Source organism: Mustelus asterias, chromosome 6 (genome assembly GCF_964213995.1).
Source record: "Mustelus asterias chromosome 6, sMusAst1.hap1.1, whole genome shotgun sequence".
NCBI lineage: Eukaryota > Metazoa > Chordata > Chondrichthyes > Carcharhiniformes > Triakidae > Mustelus > Mustelus asterias.
This window is the reverse complement of record NC_135806.1, coordinates 18,084,330-18,101,965: the sequence shown is the minus strand read 5'-3', so window position 1 is coordinate 18,101,965 and position 17,636 is coordinate 18,084,330. Positions and strand designations below refer to the sequence as shown.

Here is a 17,636-nt window from a genome sequence, read left to right as displayed (position 1 = left end):
CATAGGAGAGAGAATAACAACATTCACCAGAATGTTGGGCTAAAAGGGTTAAGCTATGAAGAAAGGTTGCAGCACATCCTCACGTATAGATCAACAGGCGATAAAATTTACCAGGTTTTCTGCACTATTCAAAACCACACTGTTGTTACCGCGACTTTAGTTGATAAAAGTTTGTGTCTCAGGGTTTACAAAAATAAGGCATTGTTTGAACTGGTGTCAGACCCAATCTATACATAACAGAGGGATTGCCTGGATCTGTGCAGCTCTAATAACACTCAAGAAGCTCAACACCATCCAGGGCAAAGCAACATGCTTGATCAGAAACCCATGCAACACCTCAAACACTCCTTCCATTGTTGGCACAAAGTGTGTACTACATCATTACCCCCTAAACCAGCAACGTCTAGCGCCGCTGCAGTCAGCTGGGAAGTGGGCGATGGTGGAAGGGTACTTTGCCAGTTAAAAAAAATTCAGTGTTCTGTGGTTGGGTTTTGCACCTAAAACATTAACCTCCCTTTACTGATATTGAATGACCTGTGGGTGTCTGCTGTCTACACTACTGTTACTCTCAATTTCCAGCATTTTTGTCCCCCAAAATGTCATTTTTCAAAATCGTTACTATCAGTTTGTATTCCAATAACGATGTGGAGATGCCGGCGTTGGACTGGGGTAGGCACAGTAAGAAGTCTCACAACACCAGGTGAAAGTCCAACAGGTTTATTTAGTATCACGAGCTTTCGGAGCAATGCTCCTTCATCAAGTGAGTGGTGCTCCTTCACCTGATGAAGGAGCAGCACTCCGAAAGCTTGTGATATCAAATAAATCTGTTGGATTTTAACCTGATGTTGTGAGACTTCTTACTATTCCAATAATGGCAGGTTCCCAATAACTGGAGTCAAATCAATGAAAACATTTCAAATGTTAACATGTTTATTGGTAAGTACTGGTCAAGGAATATATATCAAATCTCAAAATCACAATATGAAGTGTTTTTCTACCCCTGCCCCCTCCAAGCTAAAATTGTTTTAACACTGATACAGACATAATTGCCACATACAAATAATCTAGTTATAATATATATAATGTGTGACTAAAATACTAAAAGTGGCATATTCAATAACAAATGTATTTTCTTTACATGTAATCTGTTTGACTAGAAGTGCTTTTTATTTCCTTTGCATTTTGAAATGCAAATAACAATACAGAAATTACTGAACACTAATGTAAGTACAATGTTACATAATTATCCTTAAAAGCCATTAGTAGTCAAACCATTCAAAATATAACAAGAATGCACACTTAACCTCACAAGAAAGCCCATTAACTTGCTGATTTTTTTTTTAATTTTCATTTTTTTTTCAAAATAGCAACATTATAAAATCAAGGTAAAGAGAGATATAGTCACCACAGAATTACTTTAAATCAGTTATAATTTTCAGTGCTATTACATTTCAAACCCAAGCATTATGGACCAGGCACAGATAACATTGATTCTGAAGAGGCAGTGTATAGCTGGACTTCTTTTAGACTGACAACTCCCCAAAAAATTCCTTTCCACTGTCTTGAGGTAGTTTAAACACATTTAAGTCTAGCATCAGACCATTTACATGGTCTTTTCACTCTTACTGGTTGGCAAGGAAAAGAAAACTACCTTAGATGTTACCAGACAGTCAATGGGAAAGAACAGTATGCTGCATTATGCACGGTGTGGCAATGAAGTGTTAACAATGGCCCAGTGGGGAGAAACATTAGCGGTTCTAGATTGATAATCTCAGGTTGTTTACCCTCAGGCCTATTGGTCCATTATTGAAATTTTTTTAAACTTCCCCCTCCCCCCGCCCCCCCACCCCCTGTAAAAATGTGTGCAGATGGGAGACAGATTCCACAATCGAGTGTCATCGTCCTTTGCTATATCCTGGAAAGAACTGGTCCAGAATAGACTGAAGAATCTTGTTGGGAACCATGTTGTAATCCTTTCCAAGTTCATGGCGACAGGCAGGGCAAGTGTATACCTGGGCGCGGAATGATCGCTGCAGGCAGCTCTGATGGAAAGAGAGAAGAAGCCGATAAATACACCATGCAAACCTTCCAATTGTCAGGAATGAAATAATTGCGTCAGGTCAGCAGTTCTCGGTCCTGGCTTGGCCCCCATAAACTCCTCATGGTCTCTTGTCCCCTTCTGTTTAAGAATGCTGGCATTGTAAAGTTTGGGGGGGGGGGGGGGGGTGTTGGCATGGAAAGAGATGGGGGTTGGTCAGGTTGCTCCTCTTTTCTCATAGAATCATAGAATCCCTACAGTGCAGAAGGCCATTTGGCCCATCGAGCCTGCACCGACAACGATCCCACCCAGGCCTTATCCCTCTAACCCCATATACTTTACTAATCCCTCTGACACTAAGGGACAATTTAGCGTGGTCAATCCACCTAACCCATACATCTTTGGACTATGGGAGGAAACCCACACACAGTCACCCAAGCTGGGAATCGAACCCGGGTCCCTGTTGCTGAGGCAGTAGTGCTAACCACTGTGCCGCCCCGTCTCTCTTACTTCCTCCTTAATGCCTTTTTCCAGCTCTTCATTCTTTGTTTCTTTTCTTGCTACCTTTTTCCTGACTTCTTATATTTGTCTCTGTATCAACTTCTCCTACATTGTTTGCAGCCATGAGGACAGCCAGTGTGTCTGGGTACGGAGCAGGTGTAGGCTACCAAGTAAGTTTAAAGGAGTGGTGTAGTGGTATTGTCACTGGACCAGTAATCCAGATACCCAGGGTGCTGTCTGGACTGGAGCATTGCAGCTATGAAGAGGCTGGTTTGGCTGGGGTCATTCTCCTCGGAGCAGAGAAGGCTTAGTGGTGGGGGAGGTGGTGGTGTGGCAGGGTACATGATCAAGGTGTATAAATTTATGACGGATATAGATAGGAAAAAGCTTTTCCCTTAGTAGAGGCATCAATAGCCAGAAGGCATAGATTTAAGGTAAGGAGATTTAGGGGGGATTTGAGGAAAAGCTTTTTCACCCGAAGGGTGGTAGGAATCTGGAACGTGCTGCCAGAAAGGGAGAGCAGGAACCCTCACAGCATTTAGATGAGCACTTGAAATGCCATAGCATACAAGGCTACGGACCAAGTGCTGAAAAATGGGATTAGAATAGATAGGTGCTTGATGGTCAGCACAGACATGATGGACTGAAGGGCCTCTTTCTGTACTGCAAAACTGACTCTGGGGACCCATGTTTGAATCCCATCACGGCAGATTTGAATTCAATAAAAATTCTGGAATTAAAAGTCTACTGATGACCATGAAGCCATTGTTGATTATCGTTAAAAACCCATCTGGTTCACTAATGTCCTTTACAGAAGGAAATCTGCCGTCCTTACCTGGTCTGGCCTACATGTGACTCCAGAGCCACAGCAATGTGGTTGACTCTTAAATACCCTTTGAAATGGCCTAGCAAGCCACTGAATTCAAGGACAATTAGAGATGGGCAACAAATGCTGGCCCAGCCAGTGACACCACATTCGATGAATAATCTTTTACAAAGTACAGCAGGTGAGTAATTGGTGGTGGGTCAGGGCTGTTGAGGGGATGCATGATGAGAGGACTGCGGGAATTTCAGAAGAGGGGAAACTGGTGGAGCCCCAATTTAAAAAGAAACACCAATATATGGACATCTCTGCTTAGTGTAAATACTTTATCTAAAAAACGCGAGCCTTGTGGAAATTGAATTATATTTTGTGTTGCTATGATATGGCACAGTGGTTAGCACTGCTGCCTCACAGCGCCAGGGACCTGGGTTCAATTCCAGGGTGTCTGAGTTTGCACGCTCTCCCTGTGTCTGCATGGGTTTCCTCCGGGTGCTCCGGTTTCCTCTCATCATCCAAAGATGGGCAGGTTAGGTGGATTTGCCATGCTAAATTGACCCCTAGTGACAGGGGGATTAGCAGGCCAAATACCTGGGGTTACAGGGATAGGGCCTGAGTCAACTTAGTGTGATTCAACTGATTTACAACTAATCAGCAGGAACCATTGCAATACCACAGTTCGAGCGTCACTCAAGGTAAGCTGAGAAGCCACACTAGCCTACAAGCTGACAGTAGAAAATGCTTTGGCTTTGGTGAAAAAAATAAATATGCACTTTGTACTGCATTATTCCAGTATCTTGTTGCTCAGACGTTATGTAAGTGTGTTCTCTCTTGCTTAAAATATGTGTCATAGAATCCCTAGAGTACAGAAGGAGGCTATTCGGCCCATCGAGCCTGCACCAACAACTATCCCACCCAGGCCCTAGACCTGTAACCCCAGGTATTTGTCCTGCTAATCCCCCGGACACTAAGGGGCAATTTAACATGGCCAATCCATCGAACCTGCACATCTTTGGACCATGGGAGGAAACCGGAGCACCCGGAGGAACCCCACGCAGACACGGGGGGAATGTGCAAACTCCACACAGACAGACACCCTGGAATTGAACCCAGCTGTGAGGCAGCAGTGCTAACCACTGTGCCACCGTGCCGTATCATAGCAACACAAAACATAATTCAATTTCCACAAGATTCATCTTTTTAAAGTAAAGTATTTACACCAAGTTAGTTGATGTTTTAAAATGCAGTTCTGCTTACTCTGTGTATTTTTATAATCACGCAAAATAGATTTGAGGTTTTTTTTTATTTTGATTTAATTTATTATTGTCACATGTATTGGTATACAATGAAAAGTATTGTTTCTTGTGCACTATACAGACAAAGCATATGGTTCATAGAGTACATAGAGGGGAAGGAAAGGAGAGGGTGCAGAATGTAGCGCCACAGTTCGAACTAGGGTGTAGAGAAAGATTAACTTAATGCGAGGTAGGTCCGTTCAAAAGTCTGATGACAGCAGGGAAGAAGCTGTTCTTGAGTCGTACATTTTTTATTAAAATAGAAGGACATATAGTTCTTCCCTATGTTTCCCGAAGGTATCAATTCCAATTTATCGACTCAGGACCCATCCAAGCAGCCATTATCGATATGGGAGCCTTTACAGTGAATATTAGCCAACTATTCAATGATGCTAGGCATCACCACTGGGGCCTACCTTAACTACATGAGATAGTTACTACTGATAAGAAATCAGGATCCCAAACTAATTCTACCACCCTTCCCGCATAGGGTTCTGAAGCCAACTCTGTGCAGCTGGGCTGAGATCAGCTAACTCTACCTAGTTCACCAACTAAACTTGGGATGGCTCAGCTATTCACAATGAGCCACATAAGAATCCGAAGAGGAAACAAAATGGTCACAAAATCAGAATGCATTTGCAATGTAATTCCGCTAAAATATTCTTAAGATTGCAGTCTTTCTCCTTCTCATTACATGCTGGTTTCCTCTCGACCCACTGATATCATGTACACTCCGAGCTGAGAAGGTGACACGGTTCTGGACATGCCTTTTCATTGTTAATTGGGGCGGCACGATGGCTGTGGTTAGCACTGCTGCCTCACAGCGCCAGGGACCTGGCTTCAATTCCGGCCTTGGGTGACTCTCTGTGTTTGCATTTTCCCCATGTCTGTGTGGGTTTTCTCTGGGTGCTCTGGTTTCCTCCCACAGTTCAAAAATAGAATAGAATCCTTACAGTGCAGAAGGAGGCCAAGTCTACACCGACCTCAATCCCACCCAGGCCCTATTCCCGTAACCCCATATATTTACTCTGCTAACCCCTGACACTAGGGTCAATTTAACATGGTCAATCAACCTGACCCGCATATCTTTGGACTGTGGGAGGAAACCGGAGCACCTGGAAGAAACCCACGCAGACACGGGGAGAACGTGCAAACGCCACACAGACAGTGACCCGAAGCTAGAACTGAACCCAGGTCCCTGGTGCTGTGAGGCAGCCGTGCTAACCACTGTGCCGCTCCACGGGCGGGATGTGCAGGGTTAGGTGGGTTGGCCATGCTAAATTGCCCCTTAGTGTCCCAAGGCGTGTAGGTTAGGGGAATTAGCCATGATAAATGTGCACGGTAATGGGGATATGGTGGGGGTGGGCCTGGGTAAGATGCTGAATCGGTGCTGAACTTAATGGGCTAAATGGCCTCCTTCTGCACTGTAGGAATTCTGCGATTCTATGAAATCGATTACTTTAACAGCATTTCTAGGGGAAAACGTGTTCCCTAAAAGCTAAAGACAATTGAAAAGGATGCAAATCTTCCATCTAAAAATAATCTTCTCTGCACACTGAAGTTCTTTGGTTTATGCTGTATAGCAAATAATGTGAAGCTTTGTGGCAGTTTGTCAAATGCTCACCTTGCAGACATTATGCTGACATTCCGTTGTGATTGGCTGGAAAACCAACTCCTGGCAGCAAATACACATAAAGATCTGCTCCGTTTTCCTCAAGAATTTCTGTGCATACAAAACAAAACCAGAAAATGTAGACTGACATCAAAATATTCAGGACAGACATCGCACTTTGGACAAACCTTGTCTGGAAACATACCGGGCCTTCCATAAGGGAGGCAAGTGCCTCATCCCAAAGTTTCTTATTTAAGCAGTCCTCTCTGATCAGCCACTGCTGTTGTGGTGTAAGTTGGTACGTTTCTCCCTCAGCATCGTCCTGAGCGAGCTTCACAGTCTTCGGTGCTGGTGGTGTAGTCACTGTGGCAGTGCCAACTGTACCAGAAAAGATGAAACATCGATCAGCCAATCCTTTTCAAACTACAATGTGGTCAGCCAGCACCACACCATCTTCCTCCCGACATATAACCGGAACAGGCGACCCCCAGGCTCGGCATCGCATTCATAACTTGCCAGTCACAATATATTCAGAAACTGTCCTTTAAACTTAATTATAGAATCCCTACAGTGCAGAAGGAGGCCATTCGGCCCATCGAGTCTGCACCAACACTTTGACAGAGTATCTTATCCAGGAACCCGTAACCCCCATGTATTTACCCACTGATCCCCCTAACCGACACATCTTGGAACACTATGTGGCAATTTAGCATGGCCAATCCACCTAACCCCCACATCTTTGGAGTGTGGGAGGAAACCCACTCAGATACGGAGAGAACATGCAAACTCCACATAGACCCAAGGCTGGAATCGAACCCGGATCCCTGGCACTGTGAGGTGTCACGCTAACCATGGTGCCACCGTGCCACCCCAATTAAACAGCGGAAGGAGAGAATTTAAGCTCATAAGCAGCACTAGGCAAATTACATCAATTCCTCAGGGGAGACAACATGGCGGCCGCTACCTGCATTGCATTCAATGTTATCAATGGGGAAATCCGCAAAGATTCCACAAGTTGTGTCTCCAGCACTGTCTATGCCCGGGGAATCAACATAGTTTGGGTAGTGCTGCAAACAAACTTTTCCCTCCAACATCTCCACATAGTAATAGACTGATTTCAAAATGGGGACACACTGCCCGAGTTACTATTTCATTGCACAGGATCACATCTCTAATGAACTTTGATAAAACCCATTTCATATGATCATTACAGTGAATCCCATGGCATACACATGGAATGAATAGCTTGCTCAATGATCAATAATCTTGATTATTGCAGAACGTACCGTTTTCCTGCCGCCTCTTTTGAGTTGCTCTGCCGCAGTTGTTCACGACGGAGTTTGGTTCCTGCTTCTTGCCCTTTTTCTCCTTATTTGCCATGGCTTCCAGGTATCCTTCAGGATACTGTCATGGAACATTACACAAAATTAAAATAGTGGTTGTATCTTTTTTATTAGCAGTGGTTTATTACAGTTAAAGCAAAACAACATGAAGCTCTGACCTGCATTTTCAACCCCAACTTCTTTGTCCTATCCTTTCCTTCTGGAGTCCACGGAGCAGGTTCTACATCATCACGTCGTAACAGGTAGCGCCACACCAGGAACCCTGATTTCCCAATTTCAGGCCAGTATTTCACCACCTAGGTTAGTAAAACAGCTCAGATTATTGTGCTGGATTTTGAATTGTAGTTCCTGTATTTTCCCAGTTTCAAGCTTTTCCCCAATTCCTCGTCATACTCTTTCACCGAGGCATTAAACTAAATAGTGTCGAATAACCCAAGAGCCTGCTTTCAAAACCACCAATCTTCCAACCTGACAGACTACAACGTGGCTAGTTCATTTAATTGCACATTTTTAGAAAGCAGTAGTGAAAGTTGAAACCTAGGTTTTGGAGCTGTCTACAGCCACTTCAAAGGCAGCTTTCAATATTTTATGGCCTATATGAAATAATGATATATACTGAGCACAAACACTACTGCTCAGGACAAGGTAGTGCTACATCAGTATGCTACACTACACATTGGCAGCACTCGTGTGTTCGTAGTTATATAAATCAAAGAATGTTTACAACACAGAAGGCCATTCGGCCCATCCTCCTATGCTGGTTGATGAAGAACCACCTAGCCCAATCCCACCTTCCTGCAGTGGGTCCATAGCTCTGCAGGTGACAGCTCTTCAAGCAGGCATCCAAACATTGTTTAAATGTGGTAAGAGTTTCTGTTCGACCACCCTGTCAGCCGAGTGTTTCCTCATCTCTCCTCTCTCTCCCCATTACTTTAAAACTATGCCCTGGGTTTTTGATTCCTCTATTAAAGGTAAATAGCTCATCGCTATTTAATCTATCTAGGCTCTTAATAATTTTGAACTTCTCAACTAAGTCACCCTTAGTTCTCAACTAAGTCTGTTCCAACTCTAACAACCCCAGCCTATTCAACCTTATCTTTTAGCTAAACTCATCAATCCGGGCATCATCCTCATAAATCTCCTCTGCTCCCAGCACAATCACATCTTTCCTATAATGTGGTGACCTGAACTGCACACGGTACTCGAGCTGTGGTCTAACTGGTGCCGCACACACTGCTAACACTGTGCTAACATAACCGCCCCGCTCTTATATTCTATGTCTCGGCTAATAAAGGGATTCACGCCATTTGCTCTGTTAATCAACCTGTCAACCGATCCTGCTGCCTTTAAAGATCTGTGGGCATACAATCCAAGATCCCTCTGTTCCGCCACATATTCAATATCCTCCCATTTATTGTTTATTCCATTATCTTGTTGGACCTCCCAAAATGCTTTACCTCATAATTCTCTCGATTGAATTCTCTTTTCCATTTTATTGCCAAATTGACCTGGCCATCTATATCCTCCTGCAACCAAAGCTTTCCCCCTCACTGTCAACCACAGGGTCAATTCTTATTTAATCTGCAAATTTTTTCCTACAATTGATTCTAAAATGTTTAATATAAGCTACAAAAAGCAGGAAGTTGAGTAGTGAGCCCTACAGAACTCGACTGGCAACAATTTCCCAACAGAAAAAAACAGGTCGACAATTACCATTTACTGAACCAATTCTGGATCCAATTTGTTGCTCTCCCTTGGACCCCGAGGGATTTAACTTTTTGACCAGCCTGCCATGTGGGATCCTGTCAAAAGCCTTGTTAAAACCTATGGAAGAGCAACCGTATCCACCGTACTGCCCTCATTAACCCTACTGTCACTACCTCCAAAAATTCAATCACGTTAGGCAGAGATGACCTTCCCTTAACAAATCTATGCTGACTTTCCTTGGTTAATCTATGGATTCCTTATTGGAAGTTTAGAACTGTCCTTTAGAATTGATTCCAATGATCAACCCACAAGTTAATTTAAACTAACTGGGTCTTTAATTATTCAGATTATCCCTCCTCCACACTCCTCCCTTTTAAAACAACAATACAAGATTGGCAGTCCTCCAATCCTCTCCTGGAATATTGAAATACGATGGTTAGAGGCTCCTCATTTCCTCCCAATAGTCAGAATGAGTGAATTCCCAGCTCTGCTGCGTCACTGGCAGTAGGGGTCAGCTAAAGAGGACAAAGTTAGTGAGTGAGCCACATCCACCCAGTTTCTTGTATTTATTAGTCATAGTGGCAGCTTCCTGCAGATGGGTCAAATACTTGCTCTTACAGCAGGAGTGGTTTATATGCCTTGGAGAGAGCGAGAGAGAGAACAGAGCGAAAGGAAGGGCAGAAAGAGGAGAAGGAGGGAGGAGAGAAACAGCATCCGATACCAGCAGTACTCTTTAGCACACACTTAAACAAATGAATGACTTTTGCTGGTGAATGTCAGCATTGAGATTTAGTTTAACATTCAATAAAAGTAGTTTTGAATTTGTTTCACAATTGAGGAGCTAAATTTCATTTAAGCAAACAAGGGAGGAAATGTCCAAAGCAAATGACCAGCAAAAATCTGCAGTTATGCTGTTGTACAATGGGTTAATTCTAACTCTTTAATACACTCAGCAAATAGTTTACATCATCACAGGAAGTGAAGCAACATCACCATCTGCTCTCTCTCATGGAGCATGTAGACAGAGAAGCAAAAAGATGTTCCAATAAAGCCCATGTGTTACGTATCTCTGCAGATCTATTATATATTCTGTATTAGTCGAATGTTAATGACACAGCATAGCAACATGAATTTGAATTTATGTAGTGCCTTTAATGTTGTAAAGTGTCCCAAGATACTTCAAAGGTGCATTGCCAGACACTGTCACCCAACATGTTTGGGTAGATGACTAAAAGCTTGGCCAGTGAGGCAAGCTTTAAGGACAGTCCCAAAGGAGGAACATAAGGGAATGAGGTGGAGAGATTGTGGGCAGCACGGTGGCACAGTGGTTAGCACTGCTGCCTCACAGCACCAGGGACCTGGGTTCAATTCTAGCCTCAGGTGACTGTGTGGAATTTGTACATTCTCCTCCGGGTGCTCTGGTTTCCTCCCACAGTCTGAAAGACGCGCTGGTTAGGTGTATTGGCCATGCTAAATTCTGCCTCCGTGTATCCGAACAGGCGCCGGTGTGTGGCGACTAGAAGATTTTCACAGTAACTTCATTGCAGTGTAAGCCTACTTGTGACACTAAATAAATTTTAAAATAGGTTGGGAATTTCAGAGCATGGCAGCTGAAGACACACAGCCAATGGTGGAGCAGTTAAATCAGGGATATGAAAGAGGCCAGAATTGGAGAGGTGCAGATATCTGAGAGCTGCAGAGATGGGGAGGGGTAAGGCCATGGTGTGATTTGAATTCAAGGCTGAGAATTTTAAAATCAAGGCATCACTTAACAGAGATCACAGGGGTGATGGGTGAATAGGACTTGGTGCTTCTAAGGATACAAACAACAGAGCTTTGGATGAGCCTAGGATGGTAGAATGTAAGAGGTCAGCCAGGAGTGCATTGGGATAGCCAAGTCTAGGTATAACAATGACATAGATGAGCTGAGGCAGCGGTGCAGTCAGTCAATATTACAAAGTGGGAATAAGCAGTCTCAGTAGTAGTGTGAATGTATGGTCAGAAGCTCATCTCGGGGCCAAATATGATACCAAACAATCTTGTCGACAGGAAATGTAATGGATTTGGCAATCAGGGAACAGAGCTTGTGACAGGGACTGAATCGAATAGTTTGGCCACCCCAATATTTAGTTGGGGAAAATTCATGCGTTTCCAGTGCTGGGTGTCAGTTTAACAAGTTAAGGCCCAATGGAGGAGTGGAGAGAGGTGGCAGTGAGGTAGAGCTAGATTTAGCCAGTATAGATGTGGAAACTGATGCTATTTTTTCATCTGATGTTGTCAAGGGGCAGCGCGCAATTGAGAAACAGGAGCGGGCCCATGGATAGAAGCTTGGACAACACCACAGACAATGTAATAAAAGCAGAATACTACAGATGCTGGAAATCTGAAATAAACAACAGGAAATGCTGGAAAAACTCAGCAGGTCTAGCAGCATCTGTGAAGAGAGAGAGAGTTAAAGCTTTGAGTCGGTATACAGAAGAGTCATACGCACTCGAAATGTTAACTCTGTCTTTCTACAGATGCTGCCAAACATGCTAAGCTCATCCAGCATTTTCTGTTTTAACCACAGGTAATGGTGCAGGAGCACAACGAGATGGGACTAAGAGTGAAAACAGCTGGATGATAGCAGAGGTGTATTGGAGGAGGAGGAGGATATGGTTAACTGTATCAAAGGCAGCAGACAGATTGAGGGATAGGTAGCCATTACCACTGGCACACAGGATGTAATTTGTGATTTTGATTAGAACGATCTTGCAGGAGCAGAGATCTGACTGGAGGGATTCAAACGTGGAGAGGAAGGAAGTTTGGAGATAGAGCAGTAGTTTGCCAAGTCAGGGGGTTCAAAGGGTTGCTACTTTAACTGATCATCTACCAATAAATCACATATTATTGCTGGGCAATCAGTTATAGCAGCAACCCTTTGAGCTCCTTGACCTGGCAAACTACCACTCCACCTCCAATCTCCCTTTTCTCTCTGTCCCGACCTGGATCCTGGGCTACTGGAAAGTTTCGAAGTCCAATGAACGAGAACCTTGTAAATCCCATCGTATCGGTTGCCTTCCTCGGGCGCATATTTGCTGACTTTCCGTCCTTTTGAACTTCTGACAACCCGCACCGATTTCCCTGCCTTCCAATCTTTGGCTTCTGCTCCAATTTCGTCATTCAGCACGGCGTCACAATTAAGAGCCAAGGCCCTGCAAATAAAGCACAGAAAACTGTGGCTTGAAACCAGAAAGAAACTACTCGATGGTGAAGCTGGAGACACAATAACAAAAACAACATCTCACTGAGGCCACCTGCAAGCTATAATTAAAATCGCAAAACGGTTACACTCTTACCACTGCCCGTGAAGTTAGCATGACATTTTATTTACAACCCTTCAATGAATTTGATGATATCTAACAGCTGGCATTAATCAGTAGTTTCCGATTTCTCGCCACACCAAAACAGTTCACTTTTCAGTGCACTGCAGTCTAATTTTCACAGTACCTGCAATTATGTGATTGAGGAACACTCAAAACAAAAATTGCATGCACCCCCCGAGGGTTGTGAACATTCCAGAAGCTCATGCCACTGGAAGAGGCTATAATTCCTTCGTTGCAAATTTTAACACGGCCTGTGAAAGACAAACCTGCAACCCTAAAGGGTAGCACAGTGGTTAGCTCTGTTGCCTCACAGCGTCAAGGACCCAGGTTCAATTCCGGCCTTGGATCACTGTCTGTGTGGAGTCTGCACATTCTCCCCGTGTCTGCGTGGGTTTCCCTTGGGTGCTCCGGTTTCCTCCTACAGTCCAAACTGTGCAGGTTAAGTGGATTGGCTATGGTAGATTGTCCCTTAAGTGTTCAAAGATGTGCGGGTTAGGTGGATTGGCTATGGTAGATTGTCCCTTAAGTGTTCAAAGATGTGCGGGTTAGGTGGATTGGCCATGGTAAATGCACGGGATTACAGCAGGGAGCGGGCCCGGGAGGGTGGTTCTTTCAGAGAGTCGGTGCAGACTCGATGGGCCAAATGGCCTCCTTCTGCACTGTAAGGATTGTATGGTTCTAAATGCACGAAGCGGTCCTACATCAGACCGAAGGTTAATTTTAAAAGGCAGTTATGACTTTTAAAACAAAATCTGCATCAGTCACATTTAATATCCTCAAAGTCACTACAGCTTTTTTAAATTAACCTTCGGTCTGATGTAGGACTGCTTCGTGCATTTAGAACCATACAATCCTTACAGTGCAGAAGGAGGCCATTTGGCCCATCGAGTCTGCACTGACTCTCTGAAAGAACCACCCTCCTGGGCCCACTCCCTGCCAATCTGACAATGTGTGATCCGCAATCTCAACACAAAAGCTACAAGGGTGCAGCAGCCTATGATTGTATTACTGAACCCTCAATCTGGAGGTGGAAATTAATGACAATGGAAACCTCAAATCATTGTAAAATCCCAAATATACCAGAGAGAGGGAAATACACTACTACTATAGGAATATATTTGCCATGTAACTGCAGCTTCTCAGTAAGCTCTGAAGTCACCTGGCATGTCAATCAATTATATAAAAGTGCTACTGACAACTGGATTGATTTCCAGTGTGAGAGAGTTGCCCTATGAAGAGAGTTTCAATAGGATGGGTCTATGTTCTCTGCATCTCATAAATTCTTAGAGGCCTTGACAAGCTAGATGTTGAGAGGTTTTGTCCCCCTGACTGGAGAGTCACTGAAGGCTCACAGCCAGGGGACGATAAGGGGTCAGCCAGCTTGAACTGAGATGAACAGAAGTTTCCTCACCAAGCAGCTTTCCAAATCACTGGAATTCACTTCCTCCGAGGGCCGAGGATGCTCAGTCATTGAGTATATTTAAGAATTTTTGGACACAATCAAGGATTGTACAAGGACAGAGAGGGAAAGTGAAGATAGCTAGAGATGGAAAATCCTGCCCATCATATTACTGAATGACGGAGCAGGCTTGGGTCCTTTTAATGTTCTCAAATAGGAATTAACAATAAACTTGGTCCTTCCAGTCTTATCCACATACCGAGAACAAGCTGGAAAAAAGACAAACTTCAGTTTATTTTGCTGTCACACTTATTAAACAGAAAGGTGTATAAAAATGAGAAGCAACAGCAATCTGAAAGGAATTCCATTTCAATCCCACCTGCTGGATTCCTTAGTCTCTGCACATCTCCTTGCAAATTACTCTTTCCTTCATAGCAGCCTTTTCCCTCCAGACAATTTCCTACCTGCAAACATATAGCCCTTTATAACAACATCTCCTCCAGCCGACAAGCCCTCGACATCTCAGTGCTCCCCCCATTCTACACATCCCTGATTTTAATCATTCTACCACTTGTGGCCTTCCCTTCAGCTGCCTGGGCCTCAATTCCCTCTCCTGCCCTCTAAGATGCACCTCAAAATCCATCTTTTTGATTAAGCTTTTGATCACTGCCCCCCCCCCCCCACCCTCCCCCCAATATTTCCTTAATGTGGCTTGGAGTCGATGACGTTTGTGAGGCGCCATTTTGCCACATTAAAAGGCGCTATTAAATGGAATGAGCCAGTTGTCTTATGAGGATAGGTTGGAAAGTCTGGGCTTGTTTTCACTAGGATTTATAAGGATGAAGGGTTGACAAGGTAGATGCGGAAATTATATTCCCTCTTGTGGATCAGTCCAGAACTCGAGGGCGCTGTTTTAAAATTGGGGGTTGCCCCAGAGATGAGGAAAATGTTTTTCGTTCAGAGGGTTGTGCGACTTTGGAACTCTCTGCCTCAGAAAGCAATGGAAGCGGGACCCATTTTTAAGGCAGAGATAGATAGATTCTTAAACAAAAACAGAAAATACTGGAAAATCTCAGCAGGTCTGACAGCATCTGTGGAGAGAGAATAGAGCCAACGTTTCGAGACTGGATGATCCTTTGTCAGGGCTGATAGATTGATTCTTGTTAGGCAAAGGAATCAAAGGCTATCGGGGGTAGGTGGGAATGTGGGACTCAACGCAAACAGATCAGCCATGATCTTATTGAATGGCGTGGAACAGGCTCAAGAGGCCGAACGGCCTACTTCTGCTCCCATTTTGTATAATAAATGCAAGCTATCATTGCATACTTATTTATATTGCAGAATATTATCATAAAAGGAACAGAAAGCCAGCTCATGAGGTGGTGTTTGGCTGATACATGGCAGTGGAAGATTGCCAGTGTTGCTATCTGTGTAAATATCTGCAGGTACCGCCATGTTTTAAATGTGAAGTAACACGTGTTTTGCACAAACCTTACCAACCAGCAGGGAACATTCAGTCGCCAGAAATCTACCATTTCAACTTTAAAGTAACTAAATGCTCAGTTTATTAATTTTCCTGTGAATGTAAATGATGTTGATTCAACAGAAACAGCTGTCCCACCATATCACAGGAGTATTTCTAGTTGACGCCTTGATAATTCAAAATTGATTTTATTACTAATTTAACAGATTCAGCATTTCAAACTTTGCAACTTCAGTAACTGTCAAGTAGAAACTTAGCACTAAATTTAAATGAAGTAATCATTCATGTATCAAACAACTTTGAAGAGAACTACACTCTACCTTCAAGCAGATCATTCAGAAATATTGTGAATAGTTGATCACCCTGCTCCTTAAGGACTCCACTATTCATAAATATCCAATTAGAAATATCTGCTGGGTTTCTACATGTTCAATTATTTACTCAATTATAGGCAATGGCTGGGATTCTCCGTCCCGGTTTCCAACGGGTGGGAAACTGGTTGGGGTGGAGAATGCAACAGGGGTCCCCAAACGGCTTTTATGCTGGCAGGATTTCCCATTACCATCGACACCCACCCCACCCTGGCCAATGGCATAATGGGGTTCCCACCACAAAAGGTCAGCGACCCCATTACCATAGATTAATGGGCTTCCCCGCTGTATAATGCACTATGTTAGGGTCCCACCTCCTTGATTTCTTTTGACCAAGTGTCAAAAATATGGCAGGAAAAGCCAGCAGCGGATCCAGCTGGCAGCACGCTGCTTTTCCCACCTGAGTTGACACCAAAAAAATGATAAAATTCCGCTCAATCTATTTGCAATATCTTTCTAACTCATTTTAGAATCATAGAAGCCCGACAGTACAGAAAGAGGCCATTCGGCCCATCGAGTCTGCACCGACCACAATCCCACCCAGGCCCTACCCCCATATTCCTACATATTTACCTGCTAATCCCTCTAACCTACTCATCTCAGGACACTAAGGGCAATTTTTAGCATGGCCAATCAACCTAACCCGCACATCTTTGGAAACTGGAGCCCCCGGAGGAAACCCATTCAGACACGAGGAGAATGTGCAAACTCCACACAGACAGTGACCCAAGCCGGGAATCGAACCCAGGTCCCTGGAGCTGTGAAGCAGCAGTGCTAACCACTGTGCTACCGTGCCGCCGTCTTTTGCTGGCAGTCTTTTGCGAGGTGCTGTATTCAAAACACTTCTGAAAATGAAGATGCAATTATATTTATCCACAGATCATGACATAGTCAACAATGTCAATGATCCGTCAGATATAATCTTTCACAAGTATTCGCTTGGGCTTCATTCTTTGCTTATTTCACAAAGAAGCTCAATATTTTGACCAGACAAGTCCAAGTTAACACCAAAAGTCCCAAGTGTCAGCTTGGCTCAGGAGTTGCCCTCTTCCCCTGGTCAGAATCACAGTATCCCTACAGTGCAGGAGAGGCCATTCAGCTCATCAAATCTGCACTGACTCCCAGATGATAGGAAAGATTTCATGGCATATTGGAAGGAGAGCACAGAGGAGTTCTCCAGGTGTTCTGGATAACATTCATCCCCCAACTGATTACAGTGACAGATTAACTGGATATATAGCTGTCTGCTGTTTGTGAAACTTTGCAATTTGTTGCTGTGGTCATAGCAACAGTGATGAAACTTCTAGAGTCATTAATTGATTGTTAAGCTATTTGGGATATAAGTTTGTTGAAATTCCTCTTCTCAGAAATGTAAATATTGACTATTTTCTGGTACTTCTGTTAAATACGTGTTGCGTAACCAGCAGTTCTGAAACACAAATCTTTAAAAGGGAGATAAATGCCAGCACAGAAATATCTCAAAACCTACACCAGACTTACCTATTCATGTTGGTGAGAGTTTGATCGTATGACTGCTCTCCAATGCGCTTGTTCCCAGAAAGATCTCGACCACCGCTTCCAGTGTATGTGAATTCATTACCTCTGTCCTAATAAGTAGAAATAAAACACATCAGCTCCAAGAACTTTGCCCAGTTTAGGTCAACATGATGGTGAAATTGCTGTTTACTGAGCAATTAGTGTA

General features: G+C 43.8%; 1 protein-coding gene across 3 annotated transcripts in view; it reads right to left on the bottom strand.

The window, feature by feature from the left end:
* Positions 1–908: 908 nt before the first annotated feature.
* uhrf2 (ubiquitin like with PHD and ring finger domains 2) overlaps positions 909–17,636 on the bottom strand; it is a 137,379-nt gene continuing 120,651 nt past the window's right edge. For all 3 annotated transcript variants that reach the window (XM_078214101.1, XM_078214100.1, XM_078214102.1), the window contains 7 exons: positions 17,435–17,541; positions 12,348–12,510; positions 7,768–7,905; positions 7,553–7,670; positions 6,472–6,644; positions 6,279–6,377; positions 909–2,042 (listed from right to left, as the gene is read on the bottom strand). In XM_078214101.1, coding sequence (XP_078070227.1) covers positions 1,896–2,042; positions 6,279–6,377; positions 6,472–6,644; positions 7,553–7,670; positions 7,768–7,905; positions 12,348–12,510; positions 17,435–17,541 — 945 coding nt within the window. In that variant the 3' untranslated portion in view covers positions 909–1,895. The remainder of the gene's footprint in view (positions 2,043–6,278; positions 6,378–6,471; positions 6,645–7,552; positions 7,671–7,767; positions 7,906–12,347; positions 12,511–17,434; positions 17,542–17,636) is intronic.